The sequence below is a fragment of the Artibeus jamaicensis genome, unplaced genomic scaffold (genome assembly GCF_021234435.1).
Source record: "Artibeus jamaicensis isolate MK-2021 breed Jamaican fruit bat unplaced genomic scaffold, CSHL_Jam_final scaffold_537, whole genome shotgun sequence".
NCBI lineage: Eukaryota > Metazoa > Chordata > Mammalia > Chiroptera > Phyllostomidae > Artibeus > Artibeus jamaicensis.
In genome coordinates this window covers 30,334,175-30,350,890 of record NW_026522047.1, presented here as the reverse complement: position 1 = coordinate 30,350,890, position 16,716 = coordinate 30,334,175, and the positions used below count along the sequence as shown (strand labels likewise).

Below are 16,716 nucleotides of genomic sequence, written 5' to 3'. Positions count from 1 at the left end.
ATACTTGTTCCTCTAAATCCCTCCCCTTTTTTTCCCTTAAATTCCCTCCCCTCTCCCCTCTGGTCACTGCCCTTGTTTTCTATTTCAGTGTCTTTGTTTTTATTTTGCTTGCTTGTCTGTTTTGTTGTTTAGCTTCCTGTTAGAGGTGAGATCATATGGTATTTGTCTTTCAACACCTGGCCTATTTCACTCAGCATAATGCTTTCCAGTTCCATCCATGCTGTTGCAAAGGGTAGTAGCTCCTTCTTTCTCTCTGCTGCATAGAATTCCATTGTGTATATGTACCACGATTTTTTGATCCATTCAGTTACTGACGGGCACCTAGGTTGCTTCCAGCTCTTGTCTATTGTACATTGTGCTGCTATGGCAACATTTTTAAGAAGAGTTTATTGAGGGCTGTGGCGGGTTTAGTCAGTGGATTTTTTTTGCATGGGTGTGGTTCCACGTCCTAAGAAAAAGCTGAGGAAGGCAGAGTGTTACTTGCAGTGGGTCAGTGGGGCTCCCTTGCGGCAGTTGCAGGGGCTGCCTGGCAAGTGAGGTTCTGTGGGACTTCAAGAGCCGTCAACACAGACCAAATGCTTATGGCCAGATGTAATTCCACACTGCAGGGGCTTTCCTTCTGTTTAATGTTTTTCATTGTTTATGCTATTACAGTTTATTGTTCCCTTTTTTTCCACTTTCCCACCACCACCCGACCCACACTCTCCCCTCCCTCCATCAGTCCTCATACCATTGTTCTGGGCCATGGGTCACACATAAATGTTTCCTTATGAATTCATTTCAGGGAGCATTTAACATGAGTTAATTTAATCATAGGGATACTTGGCTCCGATATTGGAAAGACAATCGCAAATAAAAATCTTTACGATAGAGATTCAATATCATCTTTATATGTCTAACAATAGATTAGAACATAGCAAACAAATAATAATAGGTTTTTATACATAATTTTGCTGGAATTTACATATTTTATGAAAGAAACACTATTAGCAATGATCACTTTAAGGAATTTGTATGGAAATATATCCTGATAAAGAAAAAACAAAGAATGGAAGAGAATAGTATTTTAATATATTCATTAATCCTTTAACTAGGCTAGACCAACTATAGGATGAAATTCTGTATTATACTAACATCTGGAGTTTTTAACTTTGATTTATTAATGCAATAAATAGATACACTTACTACACCTTTGTAAGACATTATTGAAATAAACACTATGGTAGTTTGATAAATATTTATTATAAACTAAACTAACCCATCAATTGCATGTGAACCTTCTAATTGTGTAGACCTGCATATTTGACACTTATAATGAAGAGACCAGAGTCAGAGGGGATGGATTTTATATAATTGAAGTAATATTAAGGTTTGAAACTAAGAAAGTCACTCCAAAGACTTGCAGCCACATTTAATCACATTTAGCACCAGAAAATTGGCTGTCAAAGTCTAATTAACTCTCAGGCATTAGGTCTCCTTCCCATGCTGCTCACTTGCACAGCCTTTCATTATAACATCTGGCAAGTTTTTGAAATTCTCCAGAAAACTGTTCTTCCTGTAGTTTTACAGCATAGAGGTATAGTGAAATAAACCTGTTAGAACTACAACAAAAGCATATTTGGTGCTCCATTATTGAACCATGAAGAAGGTTTTCATAATCATGTTTGAGTTAGCGGTCACTTCATTCTATATGAGTGTGTACAACTATGCTTAAAGAGCCATTTCCGCAAGAGAATGCTGATATGTAGTTTGATTTAACTATTTAGCAGGGTTGTAATTTTTCCAAAATTTTTTCAAAATTGAGACCCAACTCTTGATTGTACAGTTCATCTGCTCTGAAATCATGATGAATATCCATCCCACTTAGTTTTTCTTTTCTTGATTTTCCCCCAACTGTTAAAAAGTTCTCTCATCACAGAAATGTATTTTGTTACCCATTAAAATTCAAAGAGAAGGACATATTTGCTTATGTGTTTTCTATCACATCTCACAACACAAAGTATTGATGGTAAGAAAATATAATATCCGGGAAGTAGAGGCTGATTAGATTACTTACGGAGGGCTACAGACTGATGACAGACATAATTAGTGACATTTGATGGCAAAAGAACATGAAATAATAGCATCATTATGATTAGGAAAAATAATTATCAAATAATAATTTCAGGCACAGCTAAATTATCACTTAAGAGTGATTGGAAAATGAAGATATATTTAGAAAAAATGATTTCAAAGTTATAGCACAAATGGCACATGTTGAAAAAACCACAAAAGGAAATACTTTAGCAAACTGAAGAAAATGATAAAAGAGAACCCAAAGTAAAAGTGGATTGCAAGAAGAATTGATGGGCAAAGAAATTGGTAGATTTTATTATTTTAAATCAGCTATGTTATAAAAGTAATAATAGAATGATTCATTTGCAGGGATGAGATGGTAAAGTCAAAAGCAGGTGTAACTTGTTGAAAATGGTGAGGAATTTGAATGTCAAAGATTAGGGGTTAATGTATTCTAAGGTCCTAATACTCTTCAGAAGGAGGATAAACTACTTATTATGTAGTTTCTTTCATTCACTTATGCCATCTGTGCATGCAAACTTCTACAAGAAATCTCTAAAGAGATTTCCTAACTTCCAACCTAGCAGAGAGGAAAAAGGTACTAACTAAAATACAATCAATACAATACAAAGCAGGAAAGAGAAAAAAACCAAACAAAACAGAAACACTGCAAAATAGAAAGTACAAAACAAAGTGACAGAATACTTAAATATATTTTAAAAATCACAATAAATTATGTAAACAGAAAAAGGGAGAGATTGAAATTCTAAATCCAACTAAGGGTTCTTGAGGGCTGCCCATAAAATATAAAAGTGAAGAATTAAAAATAAAAGAATTGGGGGGGAATTGACAGACAAATACTAATGAAAAGAAAATCAGTTACCTCAATATGAATGTCAGAAAAAATCCACAAATGGTAGACATGATGATCTGGAAGTTCATTGTTTCTAGTATTGTTGCCTCATTGTACATTTTCAATTAGACCAGTGCTTGATCCTCTCAAAATCTTCTTCCTTTTCTGCTCTTCAGTCATCACCGTTCCCATCCCAGTCCTCGTGGTGAGGTTTTTTACAGTAGGTGCTTATTCTTTCAGTTGCTGCCATTTAGTTTCCCTGCTACAGTCACACATTCTACAGAACATACCCCAATTCTTGTGTGCGAGCATTCTACCACACAAACCTAAGTATGCCACTTTCTCAGTTAAAATAATTCAATGACATGGCATTGCCTATGAGGTGAAGCTCCAAAAGTTAAATTTCCATTGGTGTTTTCATTAAAAAATTGCAGGCAGTGTGTACATGGTATGTTATTTCATCGATCCTGAACTCTGTCTCTTCAGGGATAGGACACCCTTTTTATACTTTTATGTTACTCATCCTGCTTTCTTATACTGGAGTTTTCTTTCATTGTGTTCACTATTTATATTGCAAAGCCTGCCTTAGTTTTCACTCATTCTAATAATCCCCCATTCACCTTTATATGATCCCTTCATGTGTGTGTATGTGTATTTACACGTGGCTAAATATATACATTCAGGTACATAATGTCCACTTAATAGACTGTAATTGCCTATTTACACATCTCTCTGTGAATAAAATGTTGAGTCTGTTGAGGGAAGTATCCATTTCATGTACGATATCTGGCGCAAAAAACATATGTATGTAGAATTGAATAATCTACTTTGAGGCCAGAATGTAAATTTGGAGATTATCTAGTCTAAATCTGTTATTTATGGATGAACCTAACAGGCTGTACAGAAACTACTAGTCTGTGCTACACAGGTGTTTGAAACGATCTGTGTTCATATTGGGAAGGCAGGGTTTCTGCCGTGTTAGCCAAGAAATCTTTTCTCTGGCATTGGCTGATCCAAGGTCACTACTTCATCATTAAGGCCACCAAAAAGACTATACAGTGAAGTATAGTACTTATACTTTCTACTTATACTATATATAAAGTACTTAAGAGTACTTTGGCCTAAAATCACTTGTATTTAGTAATTCTTCTAAAATCTAGGCTTCCTATGGAAAACCTCTGTTAAAATCCAGAAGTGAGTTTGCACATCAGGTGTTTTGATATTTCCGGTTAAAGTTTATATCCGTTCTTGTTGTTAACTGTAATCCCTACTTTTGCAACTTAGTGTTGCCACTTTCTGCCTTGTCTTCTTTTAAGACCGTGGGTAGGAAAGATGAACACTAACCAGGGCTCCCCTGCTGTGCTAAGCATTCAGCGCCTTTCATGGTGTATGCTGTTCCCCAGACCTGTGGACTGCTGCGTCCTTGCTTTTCAGTCCCCCTTACACTGGGACTTCTGTCCAAGAATCAGATCTTTGCTTGCTGACATGCCTGTCCACATTCACATTTGTTTCCTGTTTCTCACCTGCTGGCTCAGGTACTTCCGCCATTAGGAGCTAGATTGGGCTGGTCGTTTCCAAGCTTATCCTGGTTTGGCAGTAAGTGGGGAGTTCTGGATGAAAAAAACACGTATTCTGGTGAAAGTAAGTAAGGGAAAGCCTACATCACAAATTAAATGCAAAAGTTAATTTATAGAATGATTGTTTGACATTCAAAATGACTCTTTCTAAAATAAAACAGAAGACAGTATCAGTTAGGTCCCCAGGTTAGTTCATAACACTCAGAAATATTATGAAAGGTTAGGATGAGAAAGGAAGACGGCCAGATGAATTTGGATGCACTGGCTGAAATCATCCTAGCAGTAGTTTTACAGGTGCTTGAGAGAAAGTTAAATGCAACCGTACAGAGTAGGACAGGAGACATTCATTTGGAAAAGGAAAAGAGGATGAGGGTGAATTTATGCTGGGTCTCTTTAAGATACAGGGTTGATTCTAATCCATGGGCTTCAGCCAAGAGAAAGATAGTTCTGTTATTGTTGTGATTTCAGGGATAAAATCTTAGGCATCTGTATTTACAGTGTGTGGTGTTTTGTAGTTTTTAAGCTGCCAACAATGTGAGTTCTACGAAAAAATACAGATGGTTAAAAATCACATGCACAAAAAGTGATCTTTTCCTTATCGCAGACCCTATGGCTCCGATTCTTCATGTTTACTTTTTATTATATTTTCATCTGACAAATCCTGCTACTGCTTTATGTTATCCTTTACATAGAATTTTATGCAAAATTTCGTTAAATTAATTTTCACGTGCTATCTTTGTTTTGATAATACCCTCTTTATATACCGTTTCTTGAGATCTTATTTCTTTGAAGTAGATATAGTGTAAGAGGAGTTATAGAACTTTTGTAAATTATTTAGTATGGTCTGTATAAGGGAATGAAAACTGGAAGAAATAACTAAAAATAACTATTAATAGTATACACTCAAGTGTAAATAGGTTAGATTAACCAGGGTAGTTTTATATGTACCATAGTGCAGGAGGAACTCCATCCAGCAGAATCCTCCAGTCAAAAGGTAAATAAGTTGTCCCAGACACAATCTTGCTATTCTGGTGGGAAAGGGGGTGGCAATTTCCTTTCGTGAAGAATGTCCCTAGTCCTTCTCCCAAATGGCTTTTATTGAGAATGGTATGTGTAGGTGTATATATCATACATGCCTAGTTCATCAATCAATGTCAAAAAGGCTATAGTCATACAAAAACAGGTATTATCTATAGATAACAATCGAAGGAACACAGAGATCTGTCATAGTCAGGATCTGTTAGTCATACTGACACCAGAGGGTCTTTAAGACGTGTTTCCTGAGACAAGGAGTTCACTCCTTATGCCTGAAGCTCAAACATACAGTTTGTATCACCAGAGCTGTACCAAACAAAGCAGAGGAAGTTTCAAAGGATAAAATGTATTTATCAGGCCTGGTTCCCACGGGAACCCTCAGTGGTAGGGTCGGGTCATGTCTGCCACCTGTGTTTTCACCTGTTTCCAGGGAGACTTGCCCCTTTGGGGACTTGTTCTCACAGGACTACAGTTCTCGCGGGAAACCACACAGAGCGGTCTGCAGCCCTATTGTGTCTCATTGCAAAATGAAAACTTACTTTTCAGGGTGGTACATCTAGATTAACTACATTCACAATGAGTGTATGGTATGAATATGAGGTACAGTAGTAGGTGCGATGAGGTCCTTTAATCGTTAGGCAGAATTGTGTCATTTTATTATTTTAAAGTGATGTTAATAGTTAAAAATCAAACTAAACCAACAATTAGAAATAGCTCAAAAACATTTTAATGCATTCTAAGTTATTAAAAGTTTTTCTTTTATGTTGTCCAACAGAAGCCATACACTTAAAAGATACAATAGTTCAATGAGACAGTTTTTTAATTAGGGGTAATTGAAGCTGTGATAATATAATGAGAACATTCTAGCAGTTTGCATTTGCATAATGAACAAAGATATTCAACATTTTACAGAGACTAAAATAACTAGTGTAGCTTATCTTAAATGTTAGAACTACTCAGAAATTAAGAGAAGCTATAATTGATCTAATAATTACTTGTGGAAAAATTATTTAGTATGGAGGAAATTGAAAACATTTGTGTTCCAAGTAGATATACTTAATGTATTGACTATTTTATTATCTTGTATATTTATCATTTAACACTTTTAATATGTGTTATTATTCTTTATTTTAAATCTCATGCTCATGTGAAATCTCAAATAAGCTATTGCAGAAATATACTTTGTATTTTTAAGGAAATAATATATATATACATATAGTTTATATATGTATTTTATCAAATTCATTATTATCAAAGCATATTCACTATACTTAGTGTATTGACTAAATATGCTTAAAATTTACCATGTTTTAAAGCTAAATTTGATTGGTACTCTAAATGTTAGTTTCGATTTACCCTTGATTTAAGATCTGCTCAGAAGACTCGCTCAGAGCCACGTGTCATGTGCAGCGAAAGCCCCGGGCAGCCACCGTTGCTTTGTCATGCTCCAAATTCACATTCCTTTTGTCACTTGACTTTATTTCTGTACGTGCGCTAGAACTTCCTTTTCAGTTTGCCATCTTTCATGAATTCTTTCTTTCACTTTAGACATGTACCTGGAGTAGACATTTGATGCCTTTTTCTTATTTGTACCAACTCCTTCTCTGGCTTTCCACTCACAATAAATCACTACAAAACATCACTAACTATTGCCAGTAGTAATTGCCAGTAGCAGCGTTATTCATAATAAACAAAAAGGAGGAAAGAATCAAAATGCCTCTCAATTAGTAAGTGAGTAAACAATAGATGGCATATTCATACAGTGGGATGATGTTCAGGAATGGGAAAGAATAGAGTAGTGATGTTTGCAGCAACAGGATCTGGCCTTGAAAGAAAACATTGTTCCAAATGAAGGAGACCAGCCGTAAAAGACCGTGTATTGCATGACTCCATTTAGGTGAAATGTTCAGAATAGGCAACTCTGTAGAGACAGAAATTAGACCAGTGAGTACCTTGTATTGGTTGTTGTTGAGGGGGTGGGAGACAGCGGGGTGATAACAAAAGGATATGGGTATTTTTTAAGGTGTAAAAATGTTCTAAGTTGATTATGATAATAGTTCTACAACTGCAAATATACTAAAAATCAGTGAATTTTGAACAATTAAAAATGGTGAATTGCGTAGGATGTGAATTATATCTCAATAAAACTGTTATTTAAAATATCACGCGGTCTTTGTGTCGGCAGCCACTGAGACAGATGTTTGTTTTTGGATAAAGGGCAGTTCAAACCCCAGGCACACACAATTGAGCAGTTAAAATGCAGCATCCTCGTTCTTACTGCGATACACTCAGCCAGCCCCCCAAGGATGGCAGCAGACTTTTCGTGGACATCCAAAATCTCATAAATGCCCAGTGACCTCTTCCTGAGTCTCATCATTTCCTCTACTCAGGTGCATTCCCCTAAGGAAAGTGGAAGCTACGATTCCCCACTGACAGAAGTATAACAGCCACACACCCCAACTTTATGTTTCCACCTTTACTACTTAGGAGACAGTGGCGGCTGTAGGACATTTTGGTGTTAAAATTCCTGTCTCGATCACACATTGTTTGGTCATAGGGGCAGGTACATTTTCCTTTCTGAGTAGAAGAGGTGAGACTGAAGTGTAACTCTCTCTTCACTCTGAGTTTGGTGGATAGACACCACAGTATCACTTCATCAAAGAACGTGAAGACAGTTTACAGCTAAATGCTATATAAATTCCTGGATCAAATTGTGTTTGCTGGGATTAGGGACCTCTAACAAACTCATTTTAATAATTTATGTACAAATTTCTCTCTCTCGTTTTAGATCCAGCTAAAGATCCATGCTTAAAGATGAAATGCAGTCGCCATAAAGTATGCCTTGCTCAAGACTCTCGCACTGCAGTCTGCATCAGTCACCGGAGGCTTACACACAGGTAAACGTCATCACGTTAAGTCCCACTGATCGAACAGGACCCCTTATTCCACTAATAACTTTAGAGTATAAATATTTGGCTCTGTCTGCTAAGGGTGAATCCAGAGTTTTATTGAATCAGCTTCAGAACCTTGCTTAATACAATTATGATTCACCGGGGTGAAACGTCATCAGTCAGATTTACTGTGGGTTATAGAATTTGGGCATATGCTGTTAAATAGAAAGGATCAGGAGAAGGTTGGATTAGGTGCTATGTTTGCACACTTATGCTTTTGCAAGTTTAAGGCACAGATCCATTTTTATGGTTTTGCTACCCTCTAAGTGTTTTTGCTTATGCCCATTCAAACATTCTATTTCCCTCAGGGGAGAATTGGAAACAAAGGTAAAAGGCAAAAAAATGAGTGGCTGATATTGATAAAAAAGTTGAAAAATCACAAAATAGAGATACAGGCCTGGAACACTTCAAGGCACTTTCATTTATGGAAGCACTCGCTCGTCCTGGCGGAGTCCTTGAAATCCATCCCCTGGGGGCTGGCACCAAATTGGCAGCAGCGGACAAGAACGGGTTTTAAATATCTTTTATAATGATCATCGCTGCTTCTGTAAGATAGGCTCTATTTTGAGAAGGATGCACGATTTAGAAATAGCCTGTGAAGTCTGGTGCTGAGCCTTAAGAATTGGAAGTTGCCACCAACCAAAGGCGAAATCACTGGGTAACTGACTGAAGTACGTAGGTGTATTCCTCCCCTTTATTACTTTTAAAGGAATTCTCTTTAGGAGTATTTCTTTTTTCTGTGATAGAGGACTTAATTCATGTTGTGCTTTTTATCACATGAGCGTGGGGGTTTCTCTGTTTGGGTATGTTCAGGGGCTAATAGGATTTTGGCTTTGGTGCACTTACATCTAAATTCTGTTATTCAGACACACCAACAGACAGAGAGTAAGAACATTAGAGAATAAACATAAGTAGCATATCTAGAAAACAGCAGATGTTGGGTTTTTGATATTCCTTATTGAGGTAAAGCCATATATGTATAAAACCCCCGATTACATGCTGAGTGGATTAGAAGTCTTTTTTCCATAATTCCAAATCTATAAGTGGCAGATTTCAAGTACCAAGGCAAGCCAATGCCACCAAGATAGAGGGTTTGAAAATGAGTTGGCCTAGAACAAATGATCACATCAAGGCATAGCAGTGATGTACTTGCAAGAGAGAGGGAGAGGGAGATGAGAGTTTGGGCAGGTCAAGTGTAAAAGGCCTCTTAGAAATAGCATTGCTATAAAGTCAGCATACTCTAGGAAGGCCCAGAAGGATGAGGCAGAGTTTTCAGTAACGTATCCCCACTCAACCATGACCTCTCTCTTGGTTTTGCAAAGGGGTAACAAAACTTTGGGCCAGAATTTTATTTTTCTATTTATTTCCTTAGGGTTCCAAAAAGCTTCTGAGTATCTTGAAATTTCTATTCATTAATCAACCACCCAACATTTAAAATAGTAGTATGTGAAGGGATGTCTTGAAGAATGGGTGGGGAGTGGGTTTTTGTTTGAAAAATCAATGTGGGAGGATTGTGTTGGCATGAATTCCTGCATACTCCCTCACCTAAACTGTAGAGACGAGGTCATTCCTTTCATACAAAGGAAACACTGTTTTATTGCAAGTGTCAGAGGCCCAGGGAAAGGTTTCCAACTACCTAGTTGCCATTTGATTAGTCTCATTTGCCATTTCACCTCTGGGCTCTTGGGCCCAAGTTAAAGAGCAACTGAAGACCTCACAGTTATTACTGTATCATGCGGGGGCAGAGAGACACTCTCCTTCCCACAATTGCTGCACACCAAAGCCAGGAGAGGCTCCAGTTCCCGAGAACTACAGTTTGAGATTACAGAACTACAGAGCACCGATTCCAGTCTATATTTGCTAACATCAAAGTTGGAGCTTTTTAAAAATGTGCTGGCTCACCGCTTCTCTAACTTATTATTTAACAAAGACTTAAGTTTGGACAAGAAGAAACTTTCTTAACAAGGTAATGACTCTCTGAAACCAAAAGCTAAAGTGTTTTCTTTGTATAAGGCAAAGCGTCCTAAATGGAGAATCGCCTCCAGCTTTGCCTTTGGTGTTGACAGTGGGCTGGGGCTGCGGTGGAGACAGCTGTGTTTCCTGTGTAGACTTCAAAGTGTTTTTATGAAAACCGAGTTTAGTCTCACTGTTTCTGATAGACGCTATCTTACAGCTTATACTTGACAAGCACTACATTCAATAAATAAGTAACAAGTTTTTAAAGAATTGATATTAAGATTAATATTTGATACGTCTTACTTGCTTCGAGGATGTCAGTACTTAGATGAATGTTGATACAACACTTGTGGAAGGAGGGTTTTGCCAAGCAGTTTGATCAACGAAGGTGGCTGTTATGTTATGTAGTTCTTAAATTTGGGGGTTTGTCTGTATTTGGGAGACAGGGAACAGAAAACAGAAGAAGGGCTTAATAAATTTTGGGTGTTTGCATAGTTCAGATCAGAAATTTCTACTTTTCTCATCGGAGGAACAGCCGTTTTGGGTTTCGTTGGTTTCATAAAAGGGAAAAGAAGTGGGACTAGCCCTTTGCCTCCGTAGGGGGAATCCTGGTTTTCAGCAAGGTCGTTTAGGTCTACCCCCGACTCCCAGCTACTCCTTCATTACCTTGAACTGTGCATTTTGTAATCCTCACTTCATGGGGAATAGATTGTATGACATTGATCTCCTTCAGTTGTCTGGAAGTTTTGTGATGTCTGTGTCTTATTAACCTCCTTATCCTTAGAACTTGACATGCTAACTAGTACATATTTTCTGTGAAGAGCATATTAAAGATAGCTATTTGTAGAACACTGAAAATAAGTAATAGGATCAATGGAACTGGTTAGTATAGATAATATAAATCTAAAAATTGTTTTTCATGTGCCTTGTGCTTATTTGTTAAAGATGGTCCGAGAAGGGTGTGAGTCGATCCACAAATACTTTAAAATGAATTCACTGATTGAACAAATAATAAATCATTGCCAGGAAAAAAAGGGAGAGGGGGATATGAAAATATGAGAGAGAGGTGAGTTCATAACAACTGATTGAAGGAAACTGGTAGATCCTTGCCTTAGATTTGTAAATAAGTAAAAAAATGCTAAATATTTCCTCACTTTGTGCTTTAAATAACAATATAGTCATCTGTGCTTAATGATGGGATTCCATTCTGAGAAATGTCATCCTTCGGTGATTTCACTTACATAGGAACATCAGGGAGTGCACTTATGCAAACCTGGCTGATACACTGTACTACTGTCATTCTGTGTGCTCTGCTTTTGTGCCCTGGGAGCACAGTAGGTCTGCCTACACCAGCAGCACTACAAAGAAAGTCAGCAGTTGCAGTGGAAGCTCGGCAGTTGTCTTCTTCTCTCTCTCTCTCTCTCTCTCTTTTTTTTTTTTTTTTTTTGCAATGCAAGGGCCTGATTTAAGATTTGATTGTCCCGCTTCAGGGAAGGCTATCTACAATAAACACATTACCAGCCACACAACTAGGTTAAGGGCCTGGCCACCAGCACCCGCTGAGGCTTCTTTTCGGTTGATTTTGATAACTGACCATTTGAGCCACTTCTTTTTTTATCTTCCGGTACTTTAAATCTCCACTCTTATGTTTTTTTTTATTTTTAACTTTTTTTGCTGTTGTTGTTCAAGTACAGTTGTCTCCATTTCCCCCTCGACACTCCCTCCCACCCCAGCCATCCCCAGCTCCCACCCCTGATTCCACCCTCCTTTGTTTTGTCCATGTGTCCTTTACAGATGTTCCTGAAAACCCTTTCCCCCTTTCCCTCCATTATTCCCTCCCACCTCCCCTGTGATTACTATCAGTTTGTTCTTAATTTCAATGTCTCTGGTTACATTTTGCTTGCTTGCTTTGTTAAATAGGTTCCACTTATGGGTGAAGTCATAGGGTATTTGTCTTATACCACCTGGCTTATTTCACTTGGCACAGTGCTCTCCAGGTCCATCCGTGCTGTCATAAAGGGCAGGAGCTCCTTCTTTCTGCTGCGTCGTATCCCATTGTGTAAATGTATCACAGGTTTTTGATGCATTCCTTTACTCTCATGTTTTAAACTGACCAGTAAAGAGTGATTCCTGGTTGGTACCCTATTCCCCTGACCTCATCCCCAATGCAGACAGTGCCTTAGACTTGCGCTGTCATGGTTATGAGGCATTTTTGTCATCCTAATAAGAACTACGAGGGTCAGTTCAGTTCTCATACTAGTTTAGGAAGGAGAGATGTCTGGCCCAGGGGACTGACTACACCGAGGCATCTCTGACTGATGGCATTAGTACAGGCAGACGGAGACTGCCAAAAAAAGTAATGTGTAGTGCTGGGATATTAGGACAACTATGATGTGTCACCTCCATTATAGTCTTTGTATATGTGGTGCATTCTTGATTGAAATGTTGTTATGTGGTGCGTGATTGTAATTGTCTTCTGAAATCAAAGAAACAGCCTAATTTGGAGGCTCATTATGTGTTTTACACTAGCTTTGACAACGATAGCCAATACAGAGGATTGTGTAAACTATCCAAATGTGATTTTCAAGGTCATATATTTGGATGTTAGTCTTCTAATGTTTTTCTTCTGTGAAGAATTGGCCCCAGACAAGCATAATATCCATGTTCTTGTTCTGGCTTTCTGTTATAATTGCCATCACCAGTAAAAACCAAACAATTTTTATGAACAATGACAAAGAACTTGAATATAACACATTTTCCAAAATGGTAACATAACTAATAATTTAGATGCTTTAATACAAAATATATAATGGCTTTGAACATGACCCATTTTTCCCCTTTAATTTTATTTTGTATTGGTTTTGGTGTACAGCTTAGTGGTTGGACAGTCATATACTTTATGTAGCATCCGCCTTTATAGTTCCAGTACCCCAACATTCGTAGTTATCCCAATGCTACTGAGTATACTTCCTATGCTTTACTTACATCCCTGTGACTGACTGGTTTGTAACTACCAATCCCTACTTCTCAACCCCTTCACCTTTCTGACCCAGCCCTACAACCTCCTCCCTTCTGGCAACCACTAGTTTGTTCTCTATGTCTATGACTTTGTTCCATTTTTGTTTGTTCACTTATATTGTTCTTTAGATTACACATATCAGTGAAATTATATTGTATTTGTTTTTTTTGACTGACTTAATTCACTGAGCCTAATACCCACTAGGTCCATCCATGCTGTTGCAAATGGTAAGATTTCATTTAAAAAATTTTTATTGCTGTTTCATTACAGTGGTCCCCATTTTCCCCATTACTCTCCCCTGCCCTGCCCACCTCCCACCCTCGATCCTCCCCCTGCCCATTGCCCTTGTCCATGGGTCCGTTACACATGTTCTTTGCCTTGACCCTTCCCCTGCTTTCCCCTGTTATCCTCCTCCCCCCTTCATGGCCCAATAATATTTCATTGTATATATGTACACAGCTTTTTATCCACTCATCTATTAATGGCCATTTGGTTTGTTCCCATAGCTTGGCTGTTGTAGGTTAAGGCTACAATGAACATAGAGATGCATATAGTCTTCTGAATTAGTATTTTGGGTTTCTTAAGCTAAATCTTGAAGTGGAATTTCTGGATTATAAAACCAACCCATTTTTAATTTGTTGAGAAACCTCCGAACTATTTTCCATAGAGGTTCTCAGAACAGTGAGTGAGGGTTCCCTTTGCTCCGTGTCCTCTCCAGCCCTTGCTATTTGGGGATTTATTGATGATGGCCATTCTGACAGGTGTAAGGTGATATCTCATTGTGATTTTTAATTTGAATCTCTCTGATGACTGGTGACACTGAGCGTCTTTTCATATGTTTATTGGCCATCATCTGTATGTCCCCCTTGGAGAAGTGTCTATTCAGGCATGACCCACATTTTCATATTGTTGCCCTGGGGAAAATTTCAGAGATGCTTACTATAGCTGATCATTTTTTTTGTTCATTGTTTTTGTGTATTGTGAGTGAGAAGCCCTGTATTTTAAGCCTTTGCTGCCTATGCAGCTGCAGATAATTAATGCTATTTCTAGATCAGTGTTTTGGGCACCAATCAATACTGCTGATAGTTTTTTTTTTAAAGGTTTAGAATAATAAAACAAAGTAAGGTTGAAGAATTTGCAGGTAGGACAAAACTAGCCATGTTGATTTCTGCTCTATTTACACAAAAGGTTGAAAAAAAGTCAATAAGGGATTTGCTTTTGACCACCTAAAGAGACATTATATAAAAAGATAATAAAGGCAATTTTAAATGCTACTCATGACAATAGGTATCAAAAAGTGAGTCCTAATTTAATGATGTACTTTTAGAATTCATATTTTAATGACCATATTCAAAAGATTAAATTTCTTTATATAAAATTAAATAAATGACTATGGTATTTATATTTCTATTGCTGTGATATTGAAATATTTATTATGGAAAGATTCAGTCATACAGACTGAGTTATAGTAGAGTGCAAAAAACATTTGTTAAACTGACTTTCATTTATAACTGTTAAAATGTTCCTTACACTTAATGTAAGATTTCATCTCTATGTTATATGAATACATTGAAGTTGCCCTTAGGGCAGTTTATTGCATATTTAATACATGCGAAGCTTTTACTAAGTGCCTTAAATTGATTTAGTTTTTTACAGCAACCATAATATTAGCTTTACATTCAAGATCATTATGTTTATTTTAAAGAAACAAAAGCTGAAGCCAGACATGTCCTGGATAGTGTCTGAGATTTGTTACGGAGAAAGACACCAGGTAGATGGACATACAGGTCATAGTTAGGGTTTAAAATCAGGGCCATCATTTTTGTGCCCACATTACTTCTTATAACTATAAATGAATTTTAATCCTGTTTATGATGAGATGTTTATATTTATAAATATCTAGATCTCCGTAACTCTCATTTGGTTAGTATGTAGTGGATCTAGAATGCTTTTTTTAAAAATAGACTTCATAACAGAGCAAACACAGTTTTACAGCAAAATTGAACAGAAAGTGTAGATAATTTATTTCCCACATAACCTCTGCACCTGCCTGTGCATAACCTCCTCATTATCAACAATCCCCACCAGAGTGATACATTTGTTATATTTGAAAAGTTACATTGCCCCATCATTATCACCCAAAGTCCATAGTTTAGTTACTTTTTAATGTCAATTGCATTTAAAAATGGGTCATAGTACTTTGGGTGGTGATTATTATAACATTACTGTATTTTTCAGACCATAAGATGCACCTAGGTTTTAGAGGAGAAAAATAGAAAAAAAAATTTAAAGCAAAAAATGTGGTAAAATATTTAATAATGTAAATAACATAGTATTTCACCAATGTAAATGTAAACAGAACTTAACAGCAGCGTTAACAATCATTATTCCCCCCCAAATTTGGGGGGTAAAGGGTGCATCTTATAGTTGAAAATATGGTATTTTATCTGTTTTTAAACATGGGTAATAACTACATAGTGTTTTATTTATGTCTGGAGCTCTTTAAAGCATTGTATATTTGTATATTTATTAGTATATATAAAATGTTTATATATACAATGCATATATGAGGTCTGTCTGGAAAAAGTCCAGCCATTGTTAATATAACAAGAATGGTTTGCATGCCATTGATGTAACTGGGCAGCAAAGGAGAGTGGACTGGAATGCAATTGTGTGAACAATGATGACTTCACTGTTCTAGTTGGTGGGGGCAGTAGATGCCACTGAGTGAGCACGTGTACTGTGTGGCTGCCACATTCAAAATGACTAGGTGAGTAGAGCAATGAATCTGCATCAAATTTTGAATTAAGCTTGAACATTCCTCCAAAGAAACTATTTGTATGATTCAGAAGGCCACAGCTGTGGGCAACTGGTGATTAATAGCTTTATCAGGACAGCATGCCAACTCATGCATCACATCTAGTGCAGAGTTTTTTGGGGAAACATCAAATCACCCTGGTGACTCAGCCCTCCTACAGCCCAGATTTGGTGCCCTACAACTTCTGGCTTTACCCAAAACTAAAACTACTGTTGAAAGAGAGGGTATTTCAGACCGTCGATGAGATTCAGGAAAATATGACAGAGTAGCCAATGGCAGTTGGGAGAACTTTGTGAGGTCCCAAGGTGTCTACTTTGATGGGGACTGAGCCATCATTGTCCTATGTACAATGCTTCTTGCATGTCGTATATTCTTCAATAAATACCTCTTTTTCATATTACATGGCTGGATACATTCTGGACACACCTCGTATATACATAATACTTAATCTG

The 16,716-nt window shown here is 37.3% G+C and overlaps 1 protein-coding gene across 2 annotated transcripts in view; it reads left to right on the top strand.

Moving 5' to 3' along the window:
- SPOCK3 (SPARC (osteonectin), cwcv and kazal like domains proteoglycan 3) overlaps positions 1–16,716 on the top strand; it is a 299,078-nt gene that overhangs the window by 144,757 nt on the left and 137,605 nt on the right. For both annotated transcript variants that reach the window (XM_053658095.1, XM_053658094.1), the window contains exon 4: positions 8,309–8,417. In XM_053658095.1, the coding sequence (XP_053514070.1) occupies positions 8,309–8,417 (109 nt within the window). The remainder of the gene's footprint in view (positions 1–8,308; positions 8,418–16,716) is intronic.